We start from the raw sequence: 23,358 nt of genomic DNA on the forward strand, positions 1-23,358 counted from the left end.
CAGGGGCTGACGCCACAATTATATTTTTAAATCACTGGCCTAAATCCTGGCCTCTTACAGCCGCTGCCACCTACTTACAAGGAATAGGTGAAACCACAAATCCTTTACAGAGTTCACAAACCCTAAAATGGGAGGATGAGGAAGGAAACACTGGTACAGTTATACCATATGTTATCCCCCATCTCCCCGCTAATCTATGGGGTAGAGATATCCTAACTCAAATGAAAGTTTTTATGTGCAGCCCTAGTGATACCGTCACTACTCAAATGCTTAAAATGAATTTTCTCCCTGGCAAAGGCCTGGGCAAGACTAATCAAGGGATAAAACTGCCCATTTCTGTAACACCTAATATAGCTAAAACAGGACTTGGGTTCTCCCAAAATTTATCCTAACGGCCATTGACATCCCTGTACCCCATGCTGAAAAAATTTCCTGGAAATTTACGGAACCAGTGTGGGTTAATCAATGGCCTCTGACTCAGGAAAAGACCCTAACGGCTATAAAGTTAGTACAGGAACAGCTTAATGCCGGACATATTGAACCTACTCAGTCCCCTTGGAACACTCCTATTTTTGTCATAAAAAAGAAATCAGGTAAATGGAGATTGTTGCAAGATTTGCTAGCCGTAAACAAAGCTATGGTACCTATGGGAGCACTGCAACCTGGCCTCCCTTCACCGGTTGCTATCCCTATTAATTTTCACAAAATAGTTATAGATTTAAAAGATTGTTTTTTCTCCATACCCCTTCACCCGGAAGATAGACAATATTTTGCCTTTAGTGTCCCTCAAATTAATTTTCAAGGCCCTATGCCTCGATTTCAATGGAAGGTTTTACCTCAAGGCATGGCCAACAGTCCAACTTTATGTTAAAAATTTGTTGCTGACACCGTTAACCCTGTCAGACAACTATGGCCACAAATTTATATTTTCCATTATATGGATGATATTCTATTAGCAGGCCAGGACATATCTAAACTGCATTCTTGCTTTCAGAGCCTTCTAAAACATCTAGCAGCAAAAGGTCTTCAAATAGCCCCTAATAAGATACAAACTTCAGATCCCTTTTCCTATCTAGGATTTGAACTTTGGCACCAGCAAGTTTTAACACCCCGCATTCAACTGCGAATCTCCCATCTCTTAACATTGAATGACTTCCAAAAACTTTTGGGAGATATTCAATGGCTTCGCCCCATCTAAAGCTACCCACTGAAACTCTCGTGCCGCTCAATAATATTCTAAAAGGAGACGCAAACCCCTCTTCTCTCCCAAAAACCTAACTCCAGAAGCAATGCAGGCGCTCACCATCATAAATCAGGCTATCCAAAATCAAATTTGCTATCAAATAAGCTACCACCAGCCTTTAGTCTTTATAGTTCTTGCCACAACCCACACACTTACAGGTGTATTCTGGCAATCCAATTTAAAATCACCAAACGGGCGAGGTCACCCATTGCTCTGGGTTCACCTCCCTGCTACTCCAACAAAGGTGCTCTCACCGTATATTTCTCTTATAGCTGCCCTCATAACTAAAGGCCAACAAACTAGTCGCCAGTTGTTTGGAAAAGACCCTGATTCCCTTATCATCCCATACACCCAAGATCAAATCCATTGGCTTTTCCAAACCGACGACGAATGGGCTATCGCATGCTCTTCGTTTCTGGGTGATATTAATAATCATTACCCCAGTGATCCGTTAATCCAATTTGCTAAAATCCATCAATTCACCTTCCCAAAGGTCACCAAAACAAAACCAATAAACCCTGCTGTTTTAGCCTTTACTGACGGTTCAGCAAATGGGACCGCAGCATATGTCATCCAAGGCCAGGCATTTTCCATGCACTCTCCCTATACCTCTGCTCAACTCGTCGAGCTCTATGCAGTCCTGCAGGTCTTTTCCCATCTCCAAGACCGAGCTTTTAATTTATACACCGATAGCGCGTATATAGCTCAGTCTGTACCGCTATTAGAAACAACTCCATTCATCAAACCATCCACCAATGCAGTTCCCTTATTCTCAAGGTTACAAAAACTAATTCTTAAACAACAGCGTCCCTTTTTTAGAGGACACCTCCGTGCCCACCAAAACCTGCCAGGCCCGTTAACGGAAGGCAACGCAATGGCAGATGCTGCCACCCAATTAATATGTCCTAATTTTTCTAATTCTCTAACTTTAGCTTCTCAAGCCCATGCTCAACACCACCTAAATGCAAATACCCTCCGTTTAAAATTCAATATTACGAGGGAACAAGCAAGGGAAATTGTTAAAACCTGTAAAAACTGTGTAACCCAACTGCCAGTCCCTCATTTGGGAATCAATCCAAAAGGACTCATTCCAAATGAAATCTGGCAGATGGACGTCACCCATTTTGCCGGTTTTGGGCAACTTAAATATATCCATGTTTGTGTTGACACATATAGTGGATTTATTCAAGCTAGTTTGCAAACAGGAGAAGCTTCGAAGCATGTTATTTCTCATTTACTACACTGCTTCGCTATGTTAGGCCAACCTAAAATCATTAAAACAGACAATGGGCCTGGATATACTGGAAAAAATTTTCAAACCTTCTGTCAACAATTACAAATTAAGCATATCACGGGAATACCGTATAACCCCCAGGGGCAAGGAATGGTAGAACTAGCACATCACACCTTAAAAAATGCCCTGTGCCATTTAGCCGAAAGTACTCTCAATCTCACCAAACAACGACCTCGAGACCTTTTACATCACGCTCTTTTTCTTCTTAACTTCCTAACTCTGGATGATGAAGGACAATCTGCAGCTGACAGACATAGGCATCCCAAAACGCAAACGCAACAAGCCACTGTTATGTGGCGTGACCCCTTAACGTCAGAATGGAATGGGCCTGACCCCGTGATTATTTGGGGACGAGGCTCTGCTTGCATATACGATCAAAAAAGGGAAGGTCCTCGTTGGCTTCCAGAATGGCTGATAAAACATATTAATTCCTCATTGCCGAAACAAACCCCTGAGACACTTCCTTCCCCTCCTCTTAATAATAACCTTTCCAGGGTAGAAGCCTCTCCCTGAGAAAAATGTCTTTCTTTTCTCTTCCAGTGCATCAATAACTCCTGCTATAACCCATCCGGAGACAACCAGTCCGCACACAACCGGAAGTGGAAAGAAGTCCTGCTTACAGGTTTATTCCATCACTAATTACATGAATTACCACTTGAATTACTATTGGCTTTTATTAATTGGTTTTCTGGCTTTGCTGTTTGCAGCCGGATTAGCAACCGTTGCCCCAAAAGATTGGAATCCGTTAGAAAGATCCCTGCTTGCTATAGCATATTTGTGTGTTGTAGGGTGTATTACTTTGCTAGCTTGTCTCCCTTAACAGGGAAGAACCTATAGCCTCTATTAGTATGGCTTTGTTATGCCTACTGCCATTTAAAGTTGCCACCTTATATTTTCTCCTGCAAGTGTGCATGCCACCTTCGGCAACTCCAACCCCCATCAGCCTTGGAAATGGACCTTGGCACGATGGGAAGATTCCACAGTTATACAAACCCAAATTACAGCAGGACGCCCCTCCTTCCTTGTTTATGCCAGTGATCTAATTAAATGTTCAGATGGCGCACCATGCCTTAACAAAGCCCAATATTACATGTGCCCGGCCTCCAACCCCAGAAAACAATATTGCAATACTCCCAACCAGTACTATTGTGCATACTGGGGGTGTGAAACATTAGCTACCAATTGGAAACCTTCCGCCCCTGATCACTACCTAACTTTAAAATGGTTCCCCCTTGGCTGCACACTTGGTAAACGCACCACCTTATCTACATTTGGTGACTCAAACTGTGAAAAACTAAATCTCACCGTACAACTCCCCACTGATAACTCTTGGTTAAATGGTTGGACATGGGGCTTTAGAATCTACTTATTTTCATCAGCCAACCCAGGAACTCTTATCGTAATAAAAAAGGAAGCAGTACAGCAAAAACCTTCTGCCATTGGACCAAATATAGAACCCACGCCTCCAGCTACCCCTCCTATCCCGAGCATGCCAAGCAAAAATCTTTCCAAAATTCACCCCACTACTCCCCCTTTTATTAGCATCCCAATATTGTCGTCCTCAAGCCCGTCCATATCATTTGACAGCCCGCTTTGGCCACTACTCCAAGCCACCTTTCTCTCTCTAAACTCCTCCCAGCCTAATTTTACTCGTAGTTGTTGGCTGTGTTTCTCTGCCAAGCCTCCTTATTATGATGCTATAGCTCTTAATGTTACATTTAATACTTCTAATGAAAACAATCCTTCCCAATGCCCTTGGAATGCAAGAAAAATCGGTCTCACTATGCAATCCGTTCTTCACTCTGGGCATTGTATTGGTAATATTTCTGCCTCCTTAAAAACAGTCTGTGCACAGTCGTCCTTTCCATCGCCTGGTAAATTCTATATTCCCCCAACAGGGGCAAAATGGCTGTGCTCTTCTACGGGGCTTACTCCTTGCGTATCAGCAAAAGCCCTAACTGAAACAGGGGAAATGTGCCTCTTAGTGGCTGTGTTACCCCATGTCCTCTTTCATACAGAGGAAGACCTTTATCACCACTTGGTCACGCAATCTCCAGCCACGCTGAGAAAGAAAAGAGAACTTGTTACGGTTGTTACTATTGCTTCTCTTTTAGGTATTACTGGCCTAGGCACCGGAATTGCCTCTATCGTTCTCCAAAACCAAGGCTTCTCCCACCTAAGAGCTGCTATAGACGAAGATTTAGCCCGCATTGAAACCTCCATTACCCATTTTGAAAAATCCCTTACGTCCCTATCGGAGGTTGTTCTCCAAAACAGGAGAGGCTTAGATCTGCTTTTCCTTAAGCAAGGAGGGCTCTGTGCTGCGCTAGGTGAGGAATGTTGCTTTTACGCTGACCATTCTGGCATAGTTAAGGATTCTATGACCAAACTTAGGGAAGGAATTGAAAACCGCAAACGTGAGCAAGAAACCCAAGGGGGTATCTCCTGGGGGCTTAATGGAATCCTCCCTTACCTCCTCCCTATATTAGGCCCCTTAATAACCATAATCCTTATAATATCTTTTGCTCCTTGGGCCATAAAAAGAATAATACAGCTAGTTAAGGATCAAGTTGATTCTGCCCTAGGCAAGCCTATTCAAGTGCATTCTCACCAGCTTCACCTCGCTGACCAGGGTTTGGATCCAGACTATCTGACTGCTACCCACCCTTACGGGTAAAAAACCCCCTCCTACGGGAGCAGCATATAACTCGAAAATATGCTTCTAGCGTATGCTATGATTGGTACCGCTGGGTGCGAGGCAAAGCACTGCAAAGGAGGGCCAAAACAATTAAAGGTCATTTTCGAGCTCCTTGAGAAATATGCCTCATTTGCATAGGGGTTTTGCTCTGCCAAAAACTCCCCTCCCCAGAAAAACAGAGCCACAAACAACTTGGGGAATGGGGCCTCTATTTCCCCCAGCAGGTTAATGCCAAAAGAGTGCTCGATCAGCATTCTTCCTCCATCATTTTGAAAAACAAAGGGAGGAGATGTTGGGGACGATTAAGGTAGCATGTATAAAATCCACCCTCAGCGATGCCGGAGATATGCAACATGACCGCTAGGGCTGATGCAGTAGCAGCTTAAGTTGCCCTCAGCCTTCTGTGGAAGTGATAGCCGTTCGTGCCTAAGATTTGCGCCTAGACTGCTAGCTTTACTACCTGCCTTCTACCCCAGCAACAGTAGCCACCAATCCTGTGCTAGCCTTACATCTGCCATCCGCCCTAGCAACAGCAGCAGCCAATCCTAGACCGCCACCCGCCTTTACAGCCACCAATCCTAGGCTGCCACCCGTTCGTACTAGCCACTCCCTCTACCTTAGAGTATATATACCCTGCCTCTTCAATAAAGTTTTGCAGCTTGATCAGAAACCTGTCTTGCTGTCGTTCCTCACGTCTCTTGTCCCATACCATTCCTCCCTCACAGGATTTGGAGCTTCCGTTGAACGTCCCGCCGGCCGGGACAATGACCAAGTGGGGTTTATTCCAGGCATGCAAGGATGGTTCAACAGAAGAAAATTAATCAATGTATTACAACACATTAACAAGTCAAAAGGGAAAAATCAATTGATCATCTCAATAGATGCTGAAAAAGCATTTGACAAAATCCAACATCCCTTTTTGATAAAAACACTTCAAAAGGTAGGAATTGAAGGAAACTTCCTCAACATGATAAAGAGCATATATGAAAAACCCACAGCCAGCATAGTACTCAATGGTGAGAGACTGAAAGCCTTCCCTCTAAGATCAGGAACAAGACAAGGATGCCCACTATCACCACTGTTATTCAACATTGTGCTGGAAGTGCTAGCCAGGGCAATCCGGCAAGACAAAGAAATAAAAGGCATCCAAATTAGAAAAGAAGAAGTAAAACTGTCATTGTTTGCAGATGATATGATCTTATATCTGGAAAACCCTGAGAAATCGACAATAGAGCTATTAGAGCTAATAAACAAATTTAGCAAAGCAGCGGGATACAAGATTAATGCACATAAGTCAGTAATGTTTCTATATGCTAGAAATGAACAAACTGAAGAGACACTCAAGAAAAAGACCATTTTCAATAGCAACTAAAAAAATAAAGTACCTAGGAATAAAGTTAACCAAAGATGTAAAAGACCTATACAAAGAAAACTACATAACTCTACTAAAAGAAATAGAAGGGGACCTTAAAAGATGGAAAAATATTCCATGTTCATGGATAGGAAGTCTAAATGTCATTAAGATGTCAGTTCTACTCAAACTCATCTACAGATCCAATGCAATCTCAACCAAAATTCCAACAACCTACTTTGCAGACTTGGAAAAGCCAGTAATCAAATTTATTTGGAAAGGAAAGATGCCTCAAATTGCTAAAGACACTCTAAAGAAGAAAAACGAAGTGGGAGGACTTAAACAATCCCTGAATTTGAAGCTTATTATAAAGCCACAGTTGTCAAAGCAGCATGGTACTGGCACAAAGACGGACATATTGATCAATGGAATTGAATTGAGAATTCACAGACCCACAGATCTAAGGCTGACTGGTCTTTGACAAGGCCCCCAAAGTCACTGAACTGAGTCATAATGGTCTTTTCAACAAATGGGGCTGGGAGAGTTGGATATCCATATCCAAAAGAATGAAAGAGGAACGCAACCTCACCCCCTACACAAAAATTAACTCAAAATGGACCAAAGATCTCAATATAAAAGAAAGTACCATAAAACTCCTAGAAGATAATGTAGGAAAACATCTTCAAGACCTTGTATTAGGCGGCCACTTCCTAGACTTTACACCCAAAGCACAAGCAACAAAAGAGAAAATAGATAAATGGGAACTCCTCAAGCTTAGAAGTTTCTGCACCTCAAAGGAATTTCTCAAAAAGGTAAAGAGGCAGCCAACTCAATGGGAAAAAATTTTTGGAAACCATATATCTGACAAAAGACTGATATCTTGCATATATAAAGAAATCCTACAACTCAATGACAATAGTACAGTAGGCCCAATTATAAAATGGGCAAAAGATATGAAAAGACAGTTCTCTGAAGAGGAATTACAAATGGCCAAGAAACACATGAAAAAATGTTAGCTTCACTAGCTATTAGAGAGATGCAAATTAAGACCACAATGAGATACCATCTAACACCGGTTAGAATGGCTGCCATTAAACAAACAGGAAACTACAAATGCTGGAGGGGATGTGGAGAAATTGGACCTCTTATTCACTGTTGGTGGGACTGTATAATGGTTCAGCCACTCTGGAAGTCAGTCTGGCAGTTCCTTAGAAAACGAGATATATAGTTACCATTCGATCCAGCGATTGCACTTCTCGGTATATACCCGGAAGATCGGAAAGCAGTGACACGAACAGATATCTGCACGCCAATGTTCATAGCAGCATTATTCACAATTGCCAAAAGATGGAAACAACCCAAATGTCCTTCAACAGATGAGTGGATAAATAAAATGTGGTATATACACACGATGGAATACTACGCGGCAGTAAGAAGGAACGATCTCGTGAAACATATGACAACATGGATGAACCTTGAGGACATAATGCTAAGCGAAATAAGCCAGGTGCAAAACGAGAAATATTATATGCTACCACTAATGTGAACTTTGAAAAATGTAAAACAAATGGCTTATAATGTAGAATGTAGGGGAACTAGCAATAGAGAGCAATTAAGGAAGGGGGAACAATAATCCAAGAAGAACAGATAAGCTATTTAACGTTCTGGGGATGCCCAGGAATGACTATGGTCTGTTAATTTCTGATGGATATAGTAGGAGCAAGTTCACAGAAATGTTGCTATATTATGTAACTCTCTTGGGGTAAAGTAGGAACATGTTGGAAGTTAAGCAGTTATCTTAGGTTAGTTGTCTTTTTCTTACTCCCTTGCTATGGTCTCTTTGAAATGTTCTTTTATTGTATGTTTGTTTTCTTTTAACTTTTTTTTCATTCAGTTGATTTAAAAAAGAAGGGAAAGTTAAAAAAAAAAAAAAAACAAGGAAAAAAAAAGATGTAGTGCCCTGTTGAGGAGCCTGTGTAGAATGCAGGGATATTCGCCTACCCCACCTCCATGGTTGCTAACATGACCACAGACATAGGGGACTGGTAGTTTGATGGGCTGGGCCCTCTACCACAGGTTTTACCCTTGGGAAGACGGTTGCTGCAAAGGAGAGGCTGGGCCTCCCTATGGTTGTGCCTAAGAGCCTCCTCCCGAATGCCTCCTTGTTGCTCAGATGTGGCCCTGTCTCTCTAGCTAAGCCAACTTGAAAGGTGAAATCACTGCCCTCCCCCCTACGTGGGATCAGACACCCAGGGGAAGAATCTCCCTGGCAACGTGGAATATGACTCCTGGGGAGGAATGTAGACCTGGCATCGTGGGACGGAGAACATCTTCTTGACCAAAAGGGGGATGTGAAAGGAAATGAAATAAGCTTCAGTGGCAGAGAGAATCCAAAAGGAGCCGAGAGGTCACTCTGGTGGGCACTCTTACACACACTTTAGACGACCCTTTTTATGTTCTAAAGAATTGGGGTAGCTGGTGGTGGATACCTGAAACTATCAAACTACAACCCAGAACCCATGAATCTCGAAGACAGTTGTATAAAAATGTAGCTTATGAGGGGTGACAATGGGATTGGGAAAGCCATAAGGACCACACTCCACTTTGTCTAGTTTATGGATGGATGAGTAGAAAAATAGGGGAAGGTAACAAACAGACAAAGGTACCCAGTGTTCTTTTTTACTTCAATTGCTCTTTTTCACTCTAATTATTATTCTTGTTATTCTTGTGTGTGTGCTAATGAAGGTGTCAGGGATTGATTTGGGTGATGAATGTACAACTATGTAATGGTACTGTGAACAATCGAAAGTACGATTTGTTTTGTATGACTGCGTGGTATATGAATATATCTCAATAAAATGAAGATTAAAAAAAAAAAAAAGACATAATGCTGAGCAAAATAAGCCAGGCACAAAAAGGACATATTGTATGTTACCACTAATGTGAATTCTGTGAAAAATGTACAATGTTTTATACTGTAGAATGTAGGGGACCTAGAGATACCAATTAGTGGAGGGGGAATGATAATCTAATAAGAACAGATAAACTATGGAGGGTAATCTCAATGTTATGGGAATGCTCAGGAATGATTATGGTTTGTAAACTTTCTTGGATATAGTAAGATCATGTTGGAAGCAATAGAGTTATTTTAGGTTTTTTTTTTCTCTTATTCCTTTGTTTTCTAAGGGGTTGTTAATTTTCTTGGGGTATGGTAGGAACATGTTGGAAGTAATGTAGTTATTTTAGATTCTTTGTTTTTCTTACTCCTCTGTTTGGACATGGTTTATTAATTTTCTTGGGGTATGGTAGGAACATATTGGAAGCAAAGTAGTTATTTTAGGTTATTTGTTTTCCTTAATCCATTGCTTTGTTTGAAATGTTGTGGGGTTTTTTTGATTGTTGTTTGCCTGTTTGTTTTTAATTTTTTGATAAACAAAGTTAAAAAATTGAAAAAAAAAATCAGTAGAAAAATGGGAGTAAAAACTAAATGACAAATAGGGTGGGATGGGGGGATGGTTTGGGTATTCTCTTTTCACTTTTATTTTTTATTCTTATTCTGATTCTTTCTGATGTAAGGAAAATGTTCAGAAATAGATTGTGGTGATGAACGCATAACTATATGATCATACTGTGAACAGTTGATTGTATACCATGGATGACTGTATGGTTTGTGAATATATTTCAATAAAACTGAATAAAAAAAATCAACTAGTAGAATCTATGGAAATGAAAGGCACAACACAAGAGATGAAAGACACAATGGAAACATACAACAGCAGATCTCAAGAGGCAGAAGAAAACACTCAGGAACTGGAGAACAAAACACCTGAAAGCCTACACGCAAAGGAGAAGATGGAGAAAAGAATGAAAAAATATGAGCAATGTCTCCAGAAACTCAAGGATGAAACAAAGTACAATAATGTACATATCATTGGTGTCCCAGAAGGAGAAGAGAAGGGAAAGGGGGAAAAAGCAAAAATAGAGGAAATAATTAATGAAAATTTCCCATCTCTTATGAAAGACATAAAATTACAGATCCAAGAAGCACAGCATACTCCAAACAGAAGAGATATGAATAGACCTCCGCCAAGACACTTAATAATCAGATTATCAAATGTCAAAGACAAAGAGAGAATCCTGAAAGCAGCAAGAGAAAAGCGATCCATTACATACAAAGGAAGCTTCATAAGACTATGTGCGGATCTCTCAGTAGAAACCATGGAGGCAAGAAGGAAGTGGTGTGATATAGTTAAGATACTGAAAGAGAAAAACCACCAACCAAGAATCCTGTATCCAGCAAAGCTGTCCTTCGAATATGAGGGAGAGCTCAAAATATTTTCTGACAGACAGACAATGAGAGACTTTGTGAACAAGACACCTGTCCTACAGGAAATACTAAAGGGAGCACTACACGGTGATAGAAGACAGGAGTGCGTGGTTTAGAACACAATTTGGGGAGATGGTAGCACAACAATATTTGGCCCATGAAAGCTCCCAACAGATCCTCCACACGCTCTGCCTCCACAGCAGCCTTGAAGGCCACACATTGAAGATGACAGCCACATGAGACGGAAGAACTGGAGTTCCCAGGGACTTAGGTGGGACAGGGTATCCCCCACCTCCACCCCAGCACCGAATAGTCTGAATGTAATGCAGGGTAACAATAAACCTTTATTGTTTTAAGACAAAAAAAAAAAAAAAACAAAACACTTGTACATTTTATCACAGTTGTTGAGTACTCTAGGTTTCACTGAGTTATGTAAGCCCAGTTTTTATCTTTCTTCTTTCCTTCTGGTGTCCTACATGCTCCTAACCTTCCTCTTTCAATCACACTCACAGTCATCTTTGTTCAGTGTACTTACATTGCTGTGCCACCATCACCCAAAATTGTGTTCCAAACCTCTCACTCCTGTTTTTTCCTGTCTGTGGTGCTTCCTTTAGTATTTCCTGTAGAGCAGATATCTTGTTCACAAACTCTGTCATTGTCTGTTTGTCAGAGAATATTTGAAGCTCTCCCTCATATTTGAAGAACAGTTTTGCTGGATATAGGATTCTTGGTGGGCGGTTTTTCTCTTTCAGTATCTTAAATATATGACCCCACTTCCTTCTTGCCTCCATGGTTTCTATTGAGAAATCCACACATAGTCTTATCAAGCTTCCTTTGTATGTGCTGGATCATTTTTCTCTTGCTGCTTTCAGGATTCTCTCTTTGTCTTTGACATTTGATAATCTGATTATTAAGTGTCTTGGCATAGGCCTATTCAGTTGTATTCTTTTTTGGGGTACACTGTGCTTCTTGGATCTATAATTTTATGTCTTTCTTAAGAGATGGTAAATTCTCATTGATTATTTCCTCTGTTATTGCTTCTGTCCCTTTTCCTTCCTCTTCACCTTCTGGAACACCCATGACACTTACATTCATGCGTTTCATGTTGTCATTCAATTCCCTGAGGTGTTGCTCATATTTTTCCATTCTTTTCCCTGTCTGTTCTTTTGTGTGTAGAATTTCAGCTGTCTTGTTCTTCAGTTCCTGAGTGTTTTCTTCTACCTCTTGAGATCTGCTGTTGTATGTCTCCATTGTGTCTTTCATCTCTTGTGCTGTGCCTTTCGTTTCCATAGATTCTGCCAGTTGTTTTTAGAACTTTCGATTTCTACCTCATGTACGCCCAATGTTTCATTTTACTCTTCATCTCTTTTGCTATATCTTCCCTAAACTTTTTGAATTGATTTAGCATTAGTTGTTTCAATTCCTGTATCTCAGTTGAAGTGTAAGTTTGTTCCTTTGACTGGGCCATAACTTCATTTTTCTTAGTGTAGGTTGTAGTTTTCTGGTGTCTAGGCATCTGGTTTCCTTTGTTACCCCAATCAGGTTTTCCCAGGCCAGAATGGGCTCAGGTCTCAGAAGGGGGCAATATTCAGTATCATTTTTCCCTCAGGGTGCATCTTAGAAGATTGACACACCCTGTGAGGCCTCAAGCTGCTGTGCTTTTCCTAACCTTCCTAGCAGGTGGTGCCTGTCAACCTGTCGCTCCTGACTGGTGTAAGGAGGTGTGGCCTGCTTAGTTTCTGTTTTATCTTTTTTTCCCCCAGGCTCTGGAGTTTGGTTCTGAATGGAAGATGGGTAGTAGAGCTGGGCACCAACTCCTTCCTCTTAGGGAAGATACACCCCTTAGGGAGTTTTCATCAGCATTTAAATAGGTTCTTTGTCTCTGACTCTGCTATCTCCACCCTTGTTTCATCATAGTGCTGCAAATTGTAAATGGCTGAGGCTTTCTCGACTGAGCTCCTCAGATTGAGAGAGAGAAAAGGGGACAGAAAGCCCCCTTTCAGGGCCAGTCCATGCTCCTCCCCCACCCCTAGTTTCACCCATTGGATAGAGATAGCACCTGGTCCTCTGGGCTCCCCTTCCTGGGACAGAGAAGTCTTACGGCTCTTTAAGGTCAGTCATCACGAAAAGCCTCTGTCTACTTGTTGGAGATTTGTAGCTTGTATTGAGCAGTCCACATTTGTTAATTAAAAACCCATTTGGAGCTGGACTGAGGTATATTCGCTTGCTCAGAGAGTGCTGCTTTCTACCACTGCAAGGGCTTGCAGTTCAGCCTGCCATGGGGGGATGGGACTCCCAGTGTGGTTCCGCAGTTTTTACTTAGAGATTTTTTGCCGCAATCTCAGGCATTCCTCTCAATCCAAGTTGGTGTAGGGTGTGTGGACAGTCACTGTTGTCCCCCAGCTGTTATTCCAAATTATTTACTAGTTGTTCCTGGTTGTTTATTAGTTGTTCCAGGGGACTAACTAACTTCCACTTCTCTCTATCCTGCCATCTTATGTTGTCTCCTACAATTGATTTTAATTGTAGTATAAACTGAAGTCCATGGTTTAACTTAGGGTTCACTTTTTGTGTAGTGTCGTTCCATGGATTTGTTTTTTTTTTCTGTTACCATATATACAATCTAACATTTCCCCTTTTAATCATATTCAGATACATATTTCACTGTTGCTAATTGTGATCACAATGTTTTGCTTCTATCACTACCATCCATTCCCAAAACATATTCATCATTCCAAACAGGAACCCTGTATATTTTAAGCCTTAACATCACATTCCCTAGCCTCACCTTGTTCTTTGGTAACCTATAGTCTACATTCTGACTCTCTGAGTTTGCTTATTCTAATTGTTTCAAATCAGTGAGATCATACAATGTTTGACTGTGTCTGGCTTATTTCACTTAACATGATGTCTTAAAGGTTCATCCATGTTGATGCATGTTTCGGAACTTTATTCCTTTTTACAGCTAAATAATATTCCATTGTATGTATATGCCACAATTTATTTATCCATTCATCTGTTGATGGACACTTGGGTTGTCTCCATCTTTTGACAATGGTGACTAATCCTGCTGAGAATATTGGTGTGCAAATATCTGTTTGAGCCCCTAATTTCAGTTCTTTTTGGGTATATACCTAGAAGTGGGAGTGCCAGGTCATATGATAGATAGTTCTATACTTAGCTTTCTGAGGAACCGCCAAACTGTCTTCCACAGTGGCTGCATCATTTCACATTGTCATCAGCAATGAATGAGTGTTCCTGTTTCTCTGCATCCTCTCTAACACTTGTCATTTTCTGTTTTTAATAGCTGCCATTCTAATGGGTGTGAAATGGTATCTCATTGTGGTTTTGATTTGCAGTTCCCTAATGGCTAATGATGTTGAGCATCTTTTCATGTGCTTTCTGGCCATTTGCATATCTTCTTTGGAGAGAGGTCTGTTCAAGTCTTTTGCTCATTTTTAAACTGAGGTTTTTTTTTGTTATTGTTAAGTTGAAGGGTTTTTTAATATATACTGGATATTAATCCTTTATTGGATATGTCATTTCCAAATATTTTCCCTGTTCTGTAGGTTGTTTTATTTTCATGATAAAGTCCTTGGAGGAACAAAAGCTTTTAGTTTTGCTAAGGTCCCATTTATCTATTTTTTCTTTGTTGCTTGTGCTTTGGGTGTAAAGTCTAAGAAACCATTGCCTAACACAAGGTCTTGAAGGTTCTTCCCTCAGTTTTCTTCTAGTTCTAGCTCTTATATGTAGGTTTTTTATTCATTTTGAGTTGATTTTTTTGCACATGGTTTTTATTCATTTTGAGTTGATTTTTTTTGCATGTGGTATGAGGTAGGGGTCCTCCTTCTGTTTTTGGCTAATGGAGATCCAGTTTTCCCAGTACCATTTGTTGAATAGACTATTCTTTCCAACTGAGTAGTTTTTACCACCTCATCAAAAATCAGTTGGCAATAAATTTGAGGGTTGATTTCAGAGCTCTCAATTCTATTCCATTGGTCTATATGTCTGTCCTTGTGCCAGAACTGTGCTGTTTTGATTATTGTGGCTTTGTAATACGTTTTAAGGTTGGGAAGTGTGAGTCCTCCAACTTCATTCTACTTTTTCAAGATGGCTTTAGTTATTTGGGGCTCCTTACCTTATAAATTTGATGATTGGCTTTTCCATTTCTGCAAAGAAAGCTGTTGGAAATTTGATTGGCATTGCATTGAATCTATAAATTCCTTTGGGTAGTGTTCTGGTTTGTTAATGCTGCTATTATGCAAAATACCAGAAATGGATTCGCTTTTATAATGGGGGTTTATTTGGTTATAAAGTTACCAGTCCTAAGGCCATAAAAATGACCAAATTAAGACATCAACAATAGGGTACCTTCACTGAAGAATGGCCAGTGGTGTCTGGAAAACCTCTGTCAGCTGGGAAGGCACATGGCTAGCATCTGCTCTGGGGTTCTGGTTTCAAAATGGATTTCTCCCAGGATGTTTCTGTCTAAGCATCTGGCGGTGTTCTCTTAGTTTTTCCCAGGCAAACTCTGGTCTAGCAGAAGTCTGCTTTCAATGTCCATTGCCAAAATGTTTCTCTCAACTACAGCACCAAGCTCCTTCTGTCTGTGTGCTCTTATAGGTCTCCAGTGATTTAATTAAAACCCACACTGAATGGGTGGGGTAACACCTCCATGGAAATAATCTAATCTAAGGTATTACCCACATTTGGGTGAGTCACATCTCCTTGGAAATACTTAATCAAAATGTTCCACCCAACAAGATTGGATTAAAAGATTATGGCTTTGTGGGGGGCATAATATATCCACAATGGCACAGGTAGTATTGGCATCTTAACGACATGCAGTCTTCCAATCCATGAACATGGAATATCCTTTCATTTATTTAGGTCTTCTTTAATTTGTTTTAGCAATGTTTTGTAGTTTTCTTTGTACAGGTCCTTTACATCCTTGGTTAGATTTATTCCTAGATATTTGATTCTTTTTGTTGCTATTGTAAATGGAATTTTTTTCCCTTGATTTCTTGTCCCAATTGTTCATTGCTTGTGTATAGAAACACTACTGATTTTTGGATGTTGATCTTGTACCCTGCCACTTTGCTGAATTCATTTGTTAGCTTTGTTGTGGATTTTTTATAAAAGGATTTTCTCTCTGTAGAATCATGTTATCTGCAAATAGGGGAAGTTTTACTCTGTCGTTTCCAAGTTGAATGCCTTTTATTTATTTTTCTTGCCTAATTGCTTTGGCAAGAACTTCCAGTACAGTGTTGAATAACAGTGGTGATAGTGGGTATCCTTGTCTTGTTTCTGATCTTAGAGGGAATGGGTTCACCATTAAGTAGGATGTTAGTTGTGGGCTTTTCCTAGATGCCCTTTATCATGTTGAGAAAGTTTCTTTCTATTCCTAGTGTTTTATGTATTTTTATCAAGAAAGGTGTTGTATTTTGTCAAATGCCTTTTCTGCATCAACTGAGGTGATCATGTGGCTTTTTTCTTTATACTGTTAATGTGGTGTATTGCATTAATTGATTTTCTTATGTTGAACCAAGCTTGCATACCAGGAATAAATCCCACTTGATCATGGTGTATAATTCTTTTAATATGCTGTTGAATTCAGTTTGCTAGAATTTTACTGAAAATTTTTACATCTATATTCGTAAGAGATATTGGTCTGTAGTTTTCTTTTCTTGTGATATCGTTATCTGGCTCTGGTATGAGGGTGATGCTGGTCTTGTAGAATGGCTTAGATAATGTTCCCTCTCCTTCAATTTTTTGCAAGAGTTTGAGCACACTTGGAATTAAGTCTTCTTGGAATGTTTGGTGGAATTCCCCAGTGGAGCCATCTGTTCCTGGGCTTTTCTTTGTTGGGAGGTTTTGTTTACTGATTCAGTCTCTTTACTGGTAATGAGTTTATTGAGATCTTCTATTTCTTCTTGAGTCAGAGTAGGTAGTTTGTGTGTTTCTGAGAATTTGTCCATTTCAGCTAGGTTATCTAATTGATTGGCATAGATTTGTTCATAATATCCACTTATAGTCCTTTTTATTTCAGTGGGGTCAGTAGTAATGTCCCACTTTACATTTCTGATTTTCATTATTTGTATGCTTTCTCTTCTTTTCTTTGTCTAGCTAAAGATTTGTCAATTTTGTTGATCTTTTCAGTGAACCAACTTCTTGTTTTATTGCTTATCTCTATTGTTTTTTCTGTTTTCTATTTCATTTTTGTCCTCTTTAATCTTTGTTTTTCCTTTCTTCTGCTTGTTTTAGGTTCAGTTTGCTCTCCTTTTTGTAGTTCTTCCAGTTTTATAGTTAGGTCTCTGATTTATAGTTTTTCTTCTTTTTTAATGTAAGCTTATAGAGCTATAAATTTCCCTCTAGCACTGCCTTCACTGCATCCCATAAATTTTGCTATTTTGCATTTGCATTTTCATTCAGCTCAAGATAATTCCTAATTTTGCTTCTGATTTTCTCTTTAACCCACTGTGCCAGTTTGAGTGTATTGTGTCCCCCAAATGCCATTATCTTTGTAGTCTTGTGTGGGGCAGAAGTTCCGGTGCTGGTTAGATTTGCTTGGAGTGTGCCCCACCCAGCTGTGGGAGATAATTTTGATGAGATGTTCCCATGGAGGTGTGGCCCCACCCATTCGGGGTGGACCTTGATTGGTGGAGCTATATAAATGTGCTGACTCAAAGAGAGAAAAGAGAGTGCAGCTGGGAGTGATGTTTTGAAGAGAAGCAAGCTTGCTAGAAAGGAACGTCCTGGGAGAAAGCCGTTTTGAGGCTGGAGCTTTGGAGCAGATGCCAGCTGCCTTCCTAGCTAACAGAGGTTTTCCGGAGGCCATTGGCCATCCTCCGGTGAAGGTGCCCGGTTGCTGATGTGTTGCCTTGGACGCTTTGTGGCCTTACGACTGTAACTGTGTAGCGAAATAAACCCCCATTTTATAAAAGCCTATCCATCTCTGTTGTGTTGCATTCTGCAGCATTAGCAAACTAGAACACCCACTGCTTGTTTAAGAGTGTAGTTTAATTTCCACAGATATTTGTGAATGTTGCCTTTCTCCCTATGTTACTGATTTCTAGCTTCATTCTGTTGTGGTTGGAGAACATACATTGTATCATTTCAATATTTTTGAATTTGTTGAGACTTATTTTGTGACCCAACACATGGTCTGTCCTAGAGAATGATCTCTGTGCACTTGAGAAGAATTTGTATTCTGTTTTTGTTGGATGCGGTGTTGTATATATGTCTGTTAGGTCTAGTTGCTTTAGTGTATCATTCAAGTCCTATACTTCCTTACTGATATTCTGATTGGATGTTCTATCCATTATCGAGAGTGGTGTGTTAAAATCTTCTACTATTAATATAGAGCCATAAGTTGTTCCCTTCAAATCTGTATTTGCTTCATATATTTTGGGGCTCTTCTGTTAGGTGCTGCATATATATTTAAAATTGTTATGTCTTCCTGTTGAATTGTCCCCTTTTCAGTATGTAATGACCGTCATTGTCTCTCATAACTGTTTTTGACTTAATGTTCTGTTTTGTCTGATATAAGTATAGCCACCCCAGCTCTCTTTTGGCCACTACTTACATTCTGTATTTTTTCTATCCTTTCACCAACAACCTACTTGTATCTTTCACTTTAAGGTGAGTCTCTTGCAGATAGCATATAGTTGGATCACGTTTTTTGTTTTTTTTTTTTTAAATCAATTCTGCCGCTCTCTGCTTTCAACTAGAGATATTAATTTATTTACATTTAAAGTCACTACTAATAATACAGGTCTGTCTTCTGCCATTTTGTAACTTCACCTCTTTAAGTCTTATACCTGTTTTGTCACTTCTGTTAAAGCCTACTTTTATATTTATTTGCTTTCTTATGTTGTGCCATATTGAGTGCCTTCTCGTTTGTATCTGGATTTATTTTTCATTTCTGATTCATCCTTTTTGCCCCTTCTGATGCATTTATTATCCCAAAATCCAGGTAAAAAATAAACATAAAATCCTTCCCATACTTTCCTTCTTTTGTGGGATAATTCAGATGAATGTAAGTATACATTATTCCTGAATGCAAGAAAAAACAAAGACAATTATGCTTACTATATCATATTTTTAAGGGAAAAAGTGAGAAGTTCCTGGAATCTGTATTAGAAAATGCTTCCATTTTTTGCTTTCTTTAAGTATTAACGTGTCTTTGGTCTAAACGATCTGTTGTTTTCAGTATCAGCTATATATAGCTTAATAAAAATAAAGTAACTACAAAATTAAAAAGCTAAATGAATATACTCCCTCTAGAGAAAATTTGTAAAATATTTGCAAGTAGAGTGGACTCTTCATAGTATTATGGCCCTAGGAAAAGTTCACCAAACTCAAATGGAAGCTAGTTTCCTAAGAGGTATCCTGCTTGAACCATTTTGATGTAGGACTGTATCTATTAATTGGAGTGAAATCAATGTTTCTAATAAGTACCAAAAATGAAGCCCATACATGTATTTTTCTTTTCATAGGAAGTATCTAAGCATAATCTCTATTACCCAGGGTTTCTAAACTATTAGCTTTCTCTAGGAGAAGAGCTCTTGGCAAGACTGGAAAACATTTGCAATTAAACTCTGACATTTGGGCAATAGATTATCTCTTCTGTATGTGGGCCCCATTGCATTGTTTACATACTAATCTGCTCTATAATCCCATTATTAGCAAGAGCCAAAGAGCTCTTGGCTCAGTCTTCCCCATCTTGCTCTAGCAACTCTCCTTTAGTCCCCACAACAAAAGGAAAGAGGTGGCCACCTTGGCTCACTGATCTTACAAGGTTGATGTCCCCCTTTACATGTAGTCTTCTAAGATAATGCTTCTAGTATACTTTTCCACTTTCATGTTGGGAAAGGAAATCAATTAAAGCAAAATGTTTCCTCTCTCATCCAAGTTATCTGATTTCATTGTACCTTGAAAAAGGATGTTGAATTCACTCTGGCCACATGGGTGGGATTTTCTTCACATCAAGTGTTCTTAAAATGGAACTCTGTGTTTTAATTCATTTATTAACTGTTTTTGCACCTTACAAAAATGCCGTACAACTCCGATTTATTAATATTATTTTTACCTAGAACCACAGTCATAACACCAAATATTTGCATCATCCCCTCTGTGTTACAGAGCACTTTCACAGATATTCCCTCATTTAATTCTTAACACACCCACTTGTAGTAGGCTTGGTATGTGCTATTATCCCCAGTCTGTAGATGAAACTGGGATTAGGTAACTAGAAAGTGGTCTTCTGATGCCTAATCTAGTGCTCTTTCCTCTGTTTTACATTGCTGTCCTTTATGTTCAGATCTTCATAATGTATATGTTGAACAGTCAAGAGCCTTCCAAATCCCTTTGACCATTTTGATGATTACCTTTGGTAGCATTTCTTTCCTAAATAAGGTAGCCGGGCTTCCCTGAGAAGTACAGGGACACGGAAGTGAACTGTGCAAGGCAAGGTTTGGTCAGGCAGATGATGAAATGTAATGGAGTAAGTGTTGATAATTATACATGGCAGTCATCTAATAAAATTGCATGTATACCTAGAAGTCTCCAAGCAGAAAACCTAAGGGCAGGTTTTGTTTGTTTTGTCTTTAGCCATAGAACCGCTTTTGCTTAACTCAGTGCTATCTTTGCATGTTCCAACCCTATATCCAAACTCTACTTGATCTCTGGGTATATCTCTTGCTTCCTTTTTCAGAGAATGTATGTTTTTCTGTCTTGTATAATCCCCAAATATGCCAATATTTAGGGAAAGGGCAATTTAAGGAACCCATATTCATTTCCATCCCTTTGCCAACAGGGGGAACAGGCCCTTCATCAGATGCTGGCTGGAGATGTATTCTACGCTGTGGGCAGATGATGCTGGCCCAAGCCCTTATCTATAAACACTTGGGAAGGGGTGAGTTAAATTTGACCTATAAACTGCCTGTAACGCCTCTGCAGTGTCACTTGTTGCTGTTGGTTTAACGTTGATATTGAGCTTTAGGAACACTCAGTAACAAAGCTGTGGGTCCTAAAATTCCCTCCAAAGGCTCAAGTGTCAGGGCTGACAAGTTGACAAAGCCCCTCATAAGAGGAAACGGCCAGAATTTCCTTGTGACTCACCAAGCCAGAGAGAGATATTTTTCTGGGACAGAATTGAATATTGAGACAGGTGTGCCATTTAGAGTTTCCATCTTTGCTATTGTTCAAGTGAGTCCTTAAACACAGCAGATAACAAAGTGAGCAGGAAGCAGGGTGCGATGGTAAGTCTGTTTCTTGACCTCATTTGAAATATTGGCTCAGTGACGGGTGTAAGTGATTTAAAGGAAGTGCCTAATGAGGGAGCTGGTGCTATTTTAGTTTTGGTTCACTAAGCATGTCTATTTGATGATGAAGGAATCCTTAAATTAGCTTCCTCAGGCAGCTGCTTCATTAATTAAGAACCTTCCGGTAATCATTGTTGGAACTTTGTTAAGAAATGTGAGTGCTTCCCTGTCGGCATCTGATAGATGACCTTGGCTGGATGCCAGTCATACAGTTGGGTGAAAGTCCATTTTGTCCTGGGGATGAGAGAGTGAAAGGACACCTTGGCTGAAATTGGGCTGCTGAACTTATTGGCTGTTGCCAGTTGAGGTTTAGAGTTATGGAAATGCCAGTCCCTTTTCCCTACTGTACAACTTCACAGATCCTGCTGCAGTTATCACAGAGACTTGGGGAAGGATCTGGGGAGATTTTAAGGCTTATTCCTTTCTCTTCAGGTAAGGGTGGAAACAATGAGATCTCCTTATTCCATCTCTTAGACTTGGTGGCACTAAATATCCCATGTCTGTTTCCCCTAGCAAGTTTCATAATTTCTATTTTACAGATGAGGAAACTGAGGCCCAGGGAAGTGAGATGATTTGCCCAGCATCAAATTGCAAGAAAGTATAGATTTGGAAATAGAATGTAGGTCTTCTAACTCCTTCTTTGGTGATGTTTATACTGTACAAATGCTTCTGTGTACTGATCCATTCTTACTGTTTAACTTTTTCTCTCATTTATTAAAAAACCTCAAGATGATTATTCTGGAAGTGAATTTTGTGGGGAGCAAGCTGGGGGGAAAAACCTCCATAGTCAGCAGTCTCAATTGTTTCAGTATCAAAGCAGGCAGCAAGAAGAATTTGGAACAAGATCTTGTAGCTAATTTGAGTTAGAATATGTAATTTTATAAAGAAGTATCTTGGATTGTTTCCTATTCAGTTATTTTTAAATTGAGGTGGGGCATTCACTTATCACTGTCATCAGTAAATATTTAGTGGTACTTAGCAGCCAGCCAGTTAAGTTTTCCTCAGACTTGGACAGTTCATTATCTGAAGACTGTGCTGGATATGACATTTAAAATTTTGGTTTCAGAAATACTAGAAGCAAAGAAAAAGGCAGGTCCTGGAGATAATGTTCCTTGACTTCAAGAACATTTCAGTCATTAATTCAAACTTTCTATAAAACCTTAGGAGAGAAATTTGTGTCTTGGAAGTAGACTAAGCCTCATAAATCTGTCTCACTCTACAGTTTCCAGAGATGTGGGAATAAGGGTAGTATATCACAGTCACAGAAGTGAATATGTAGCCTTTTTGCAGTTGTCTTGGTAGGTGATAAGAGGCCTCCGAAGGATGTGGGAGGCTGTGCCTAAAGCTTGGATGGGGTCCCTACAGATATAGTTATCTTGGCTTTGGCTTTAAGGAAACCTTGAACACCTGATAGCGAAGGTATTTGTTTTTCCAAAGTTCAGTGTGGACTTTTTAAAAGGTGGTGTAAAAAAGGCAGTGTACAATTTTTTTAAAGCTTCCTTAGTTGTGAATTGTGTATATTCCTCTGTGAACTGTTGTATGACAGAATAGCACTTCCCCCCATGGGACCTTTTTGGCAAAGCTGCCAAAATATAAAGACAAAAGCTGTTGCTGCCTGTGTGGAGATGAGACACCATGGCGTCTGGGTTATATATGGATATACTGCTGGGCTCTGTGATGACCTTCTATTCACCAAGCAGCTGACCAGAAAGGCCTTTGTGATACAAGGCCTGTGACACAGTGTTTTTGTGTGGTATTTATCCAGCACCAGCATTAGGACTAAGTCAATTCCTTGGTCCACTTCTTGTTTTGTTTTTACTTTGTACCCACTGAGTCTTTGAAAGTAATCAGTTTTCAGATGTCTTTGTCATCAAAATTACGATCCTTAGCAATGTTCTAACTTAAACATTCCTGCCTTCTAGATGTAGCTCATCTGTTTTCCTTCTGACTATGTAGTGACAATAAGAGATCAGAGAGGTAATATATAGTTATAAAAGTGATTTTAAAACCTTTTTTTTTTCCTAAAAAGATTGGAACTGGGAGAAACAAAAAGAACAACCCAGGGGAGGCGGGGCAAGATGGCAGACTGGTGAGCTGTATGTTTTAGTTACTCCTCCAGG

General features: G+C 39.9%; 1 protein-coding gene across 1 annotated transcript in view; it reads left to right on the forward strand.

Annotated features, from left to right (window-relative positions):
* The window catches only part of ATG4A (autophagy related 4A cysteine peptidase), a 54,747-nt gene that overhangs the window by 12,150 nt on the left and 19,239 nt on the right, over nucleotides 1–23,358 (forward strand). Inside the window, exons 2-3 of the mRNA XM_037822759.1 lie at nucleotides 20,680–20,829; nucleotides 23,268–23,306. Of these exons, the coding sequence (XP_037678687.1) occupies nucleotides 20,680–20,829; nucleotides 23,268–23,306 (189 nt within the window). The remainder of the gene's footprint in view (nucleotides 1–20,679; nucleotides 20,830–23,267; nucleotides 23,307–23,358) is intronic.

The sequence above is a fragment of the Choloepus didactylus genome, chromosome Y (genome assembly GCF_015220235.1).
Source record: "Choloepus didactylus isolate mChoDid1 chromosome Y, mChoDid1.pri, whole genome shotgun sequence".
NCBI lineage: Eukaryota > Metazoa > Chordata > Mammalia > Pilosa > Megalonychidae > Choloepus > Choloepus didactylus.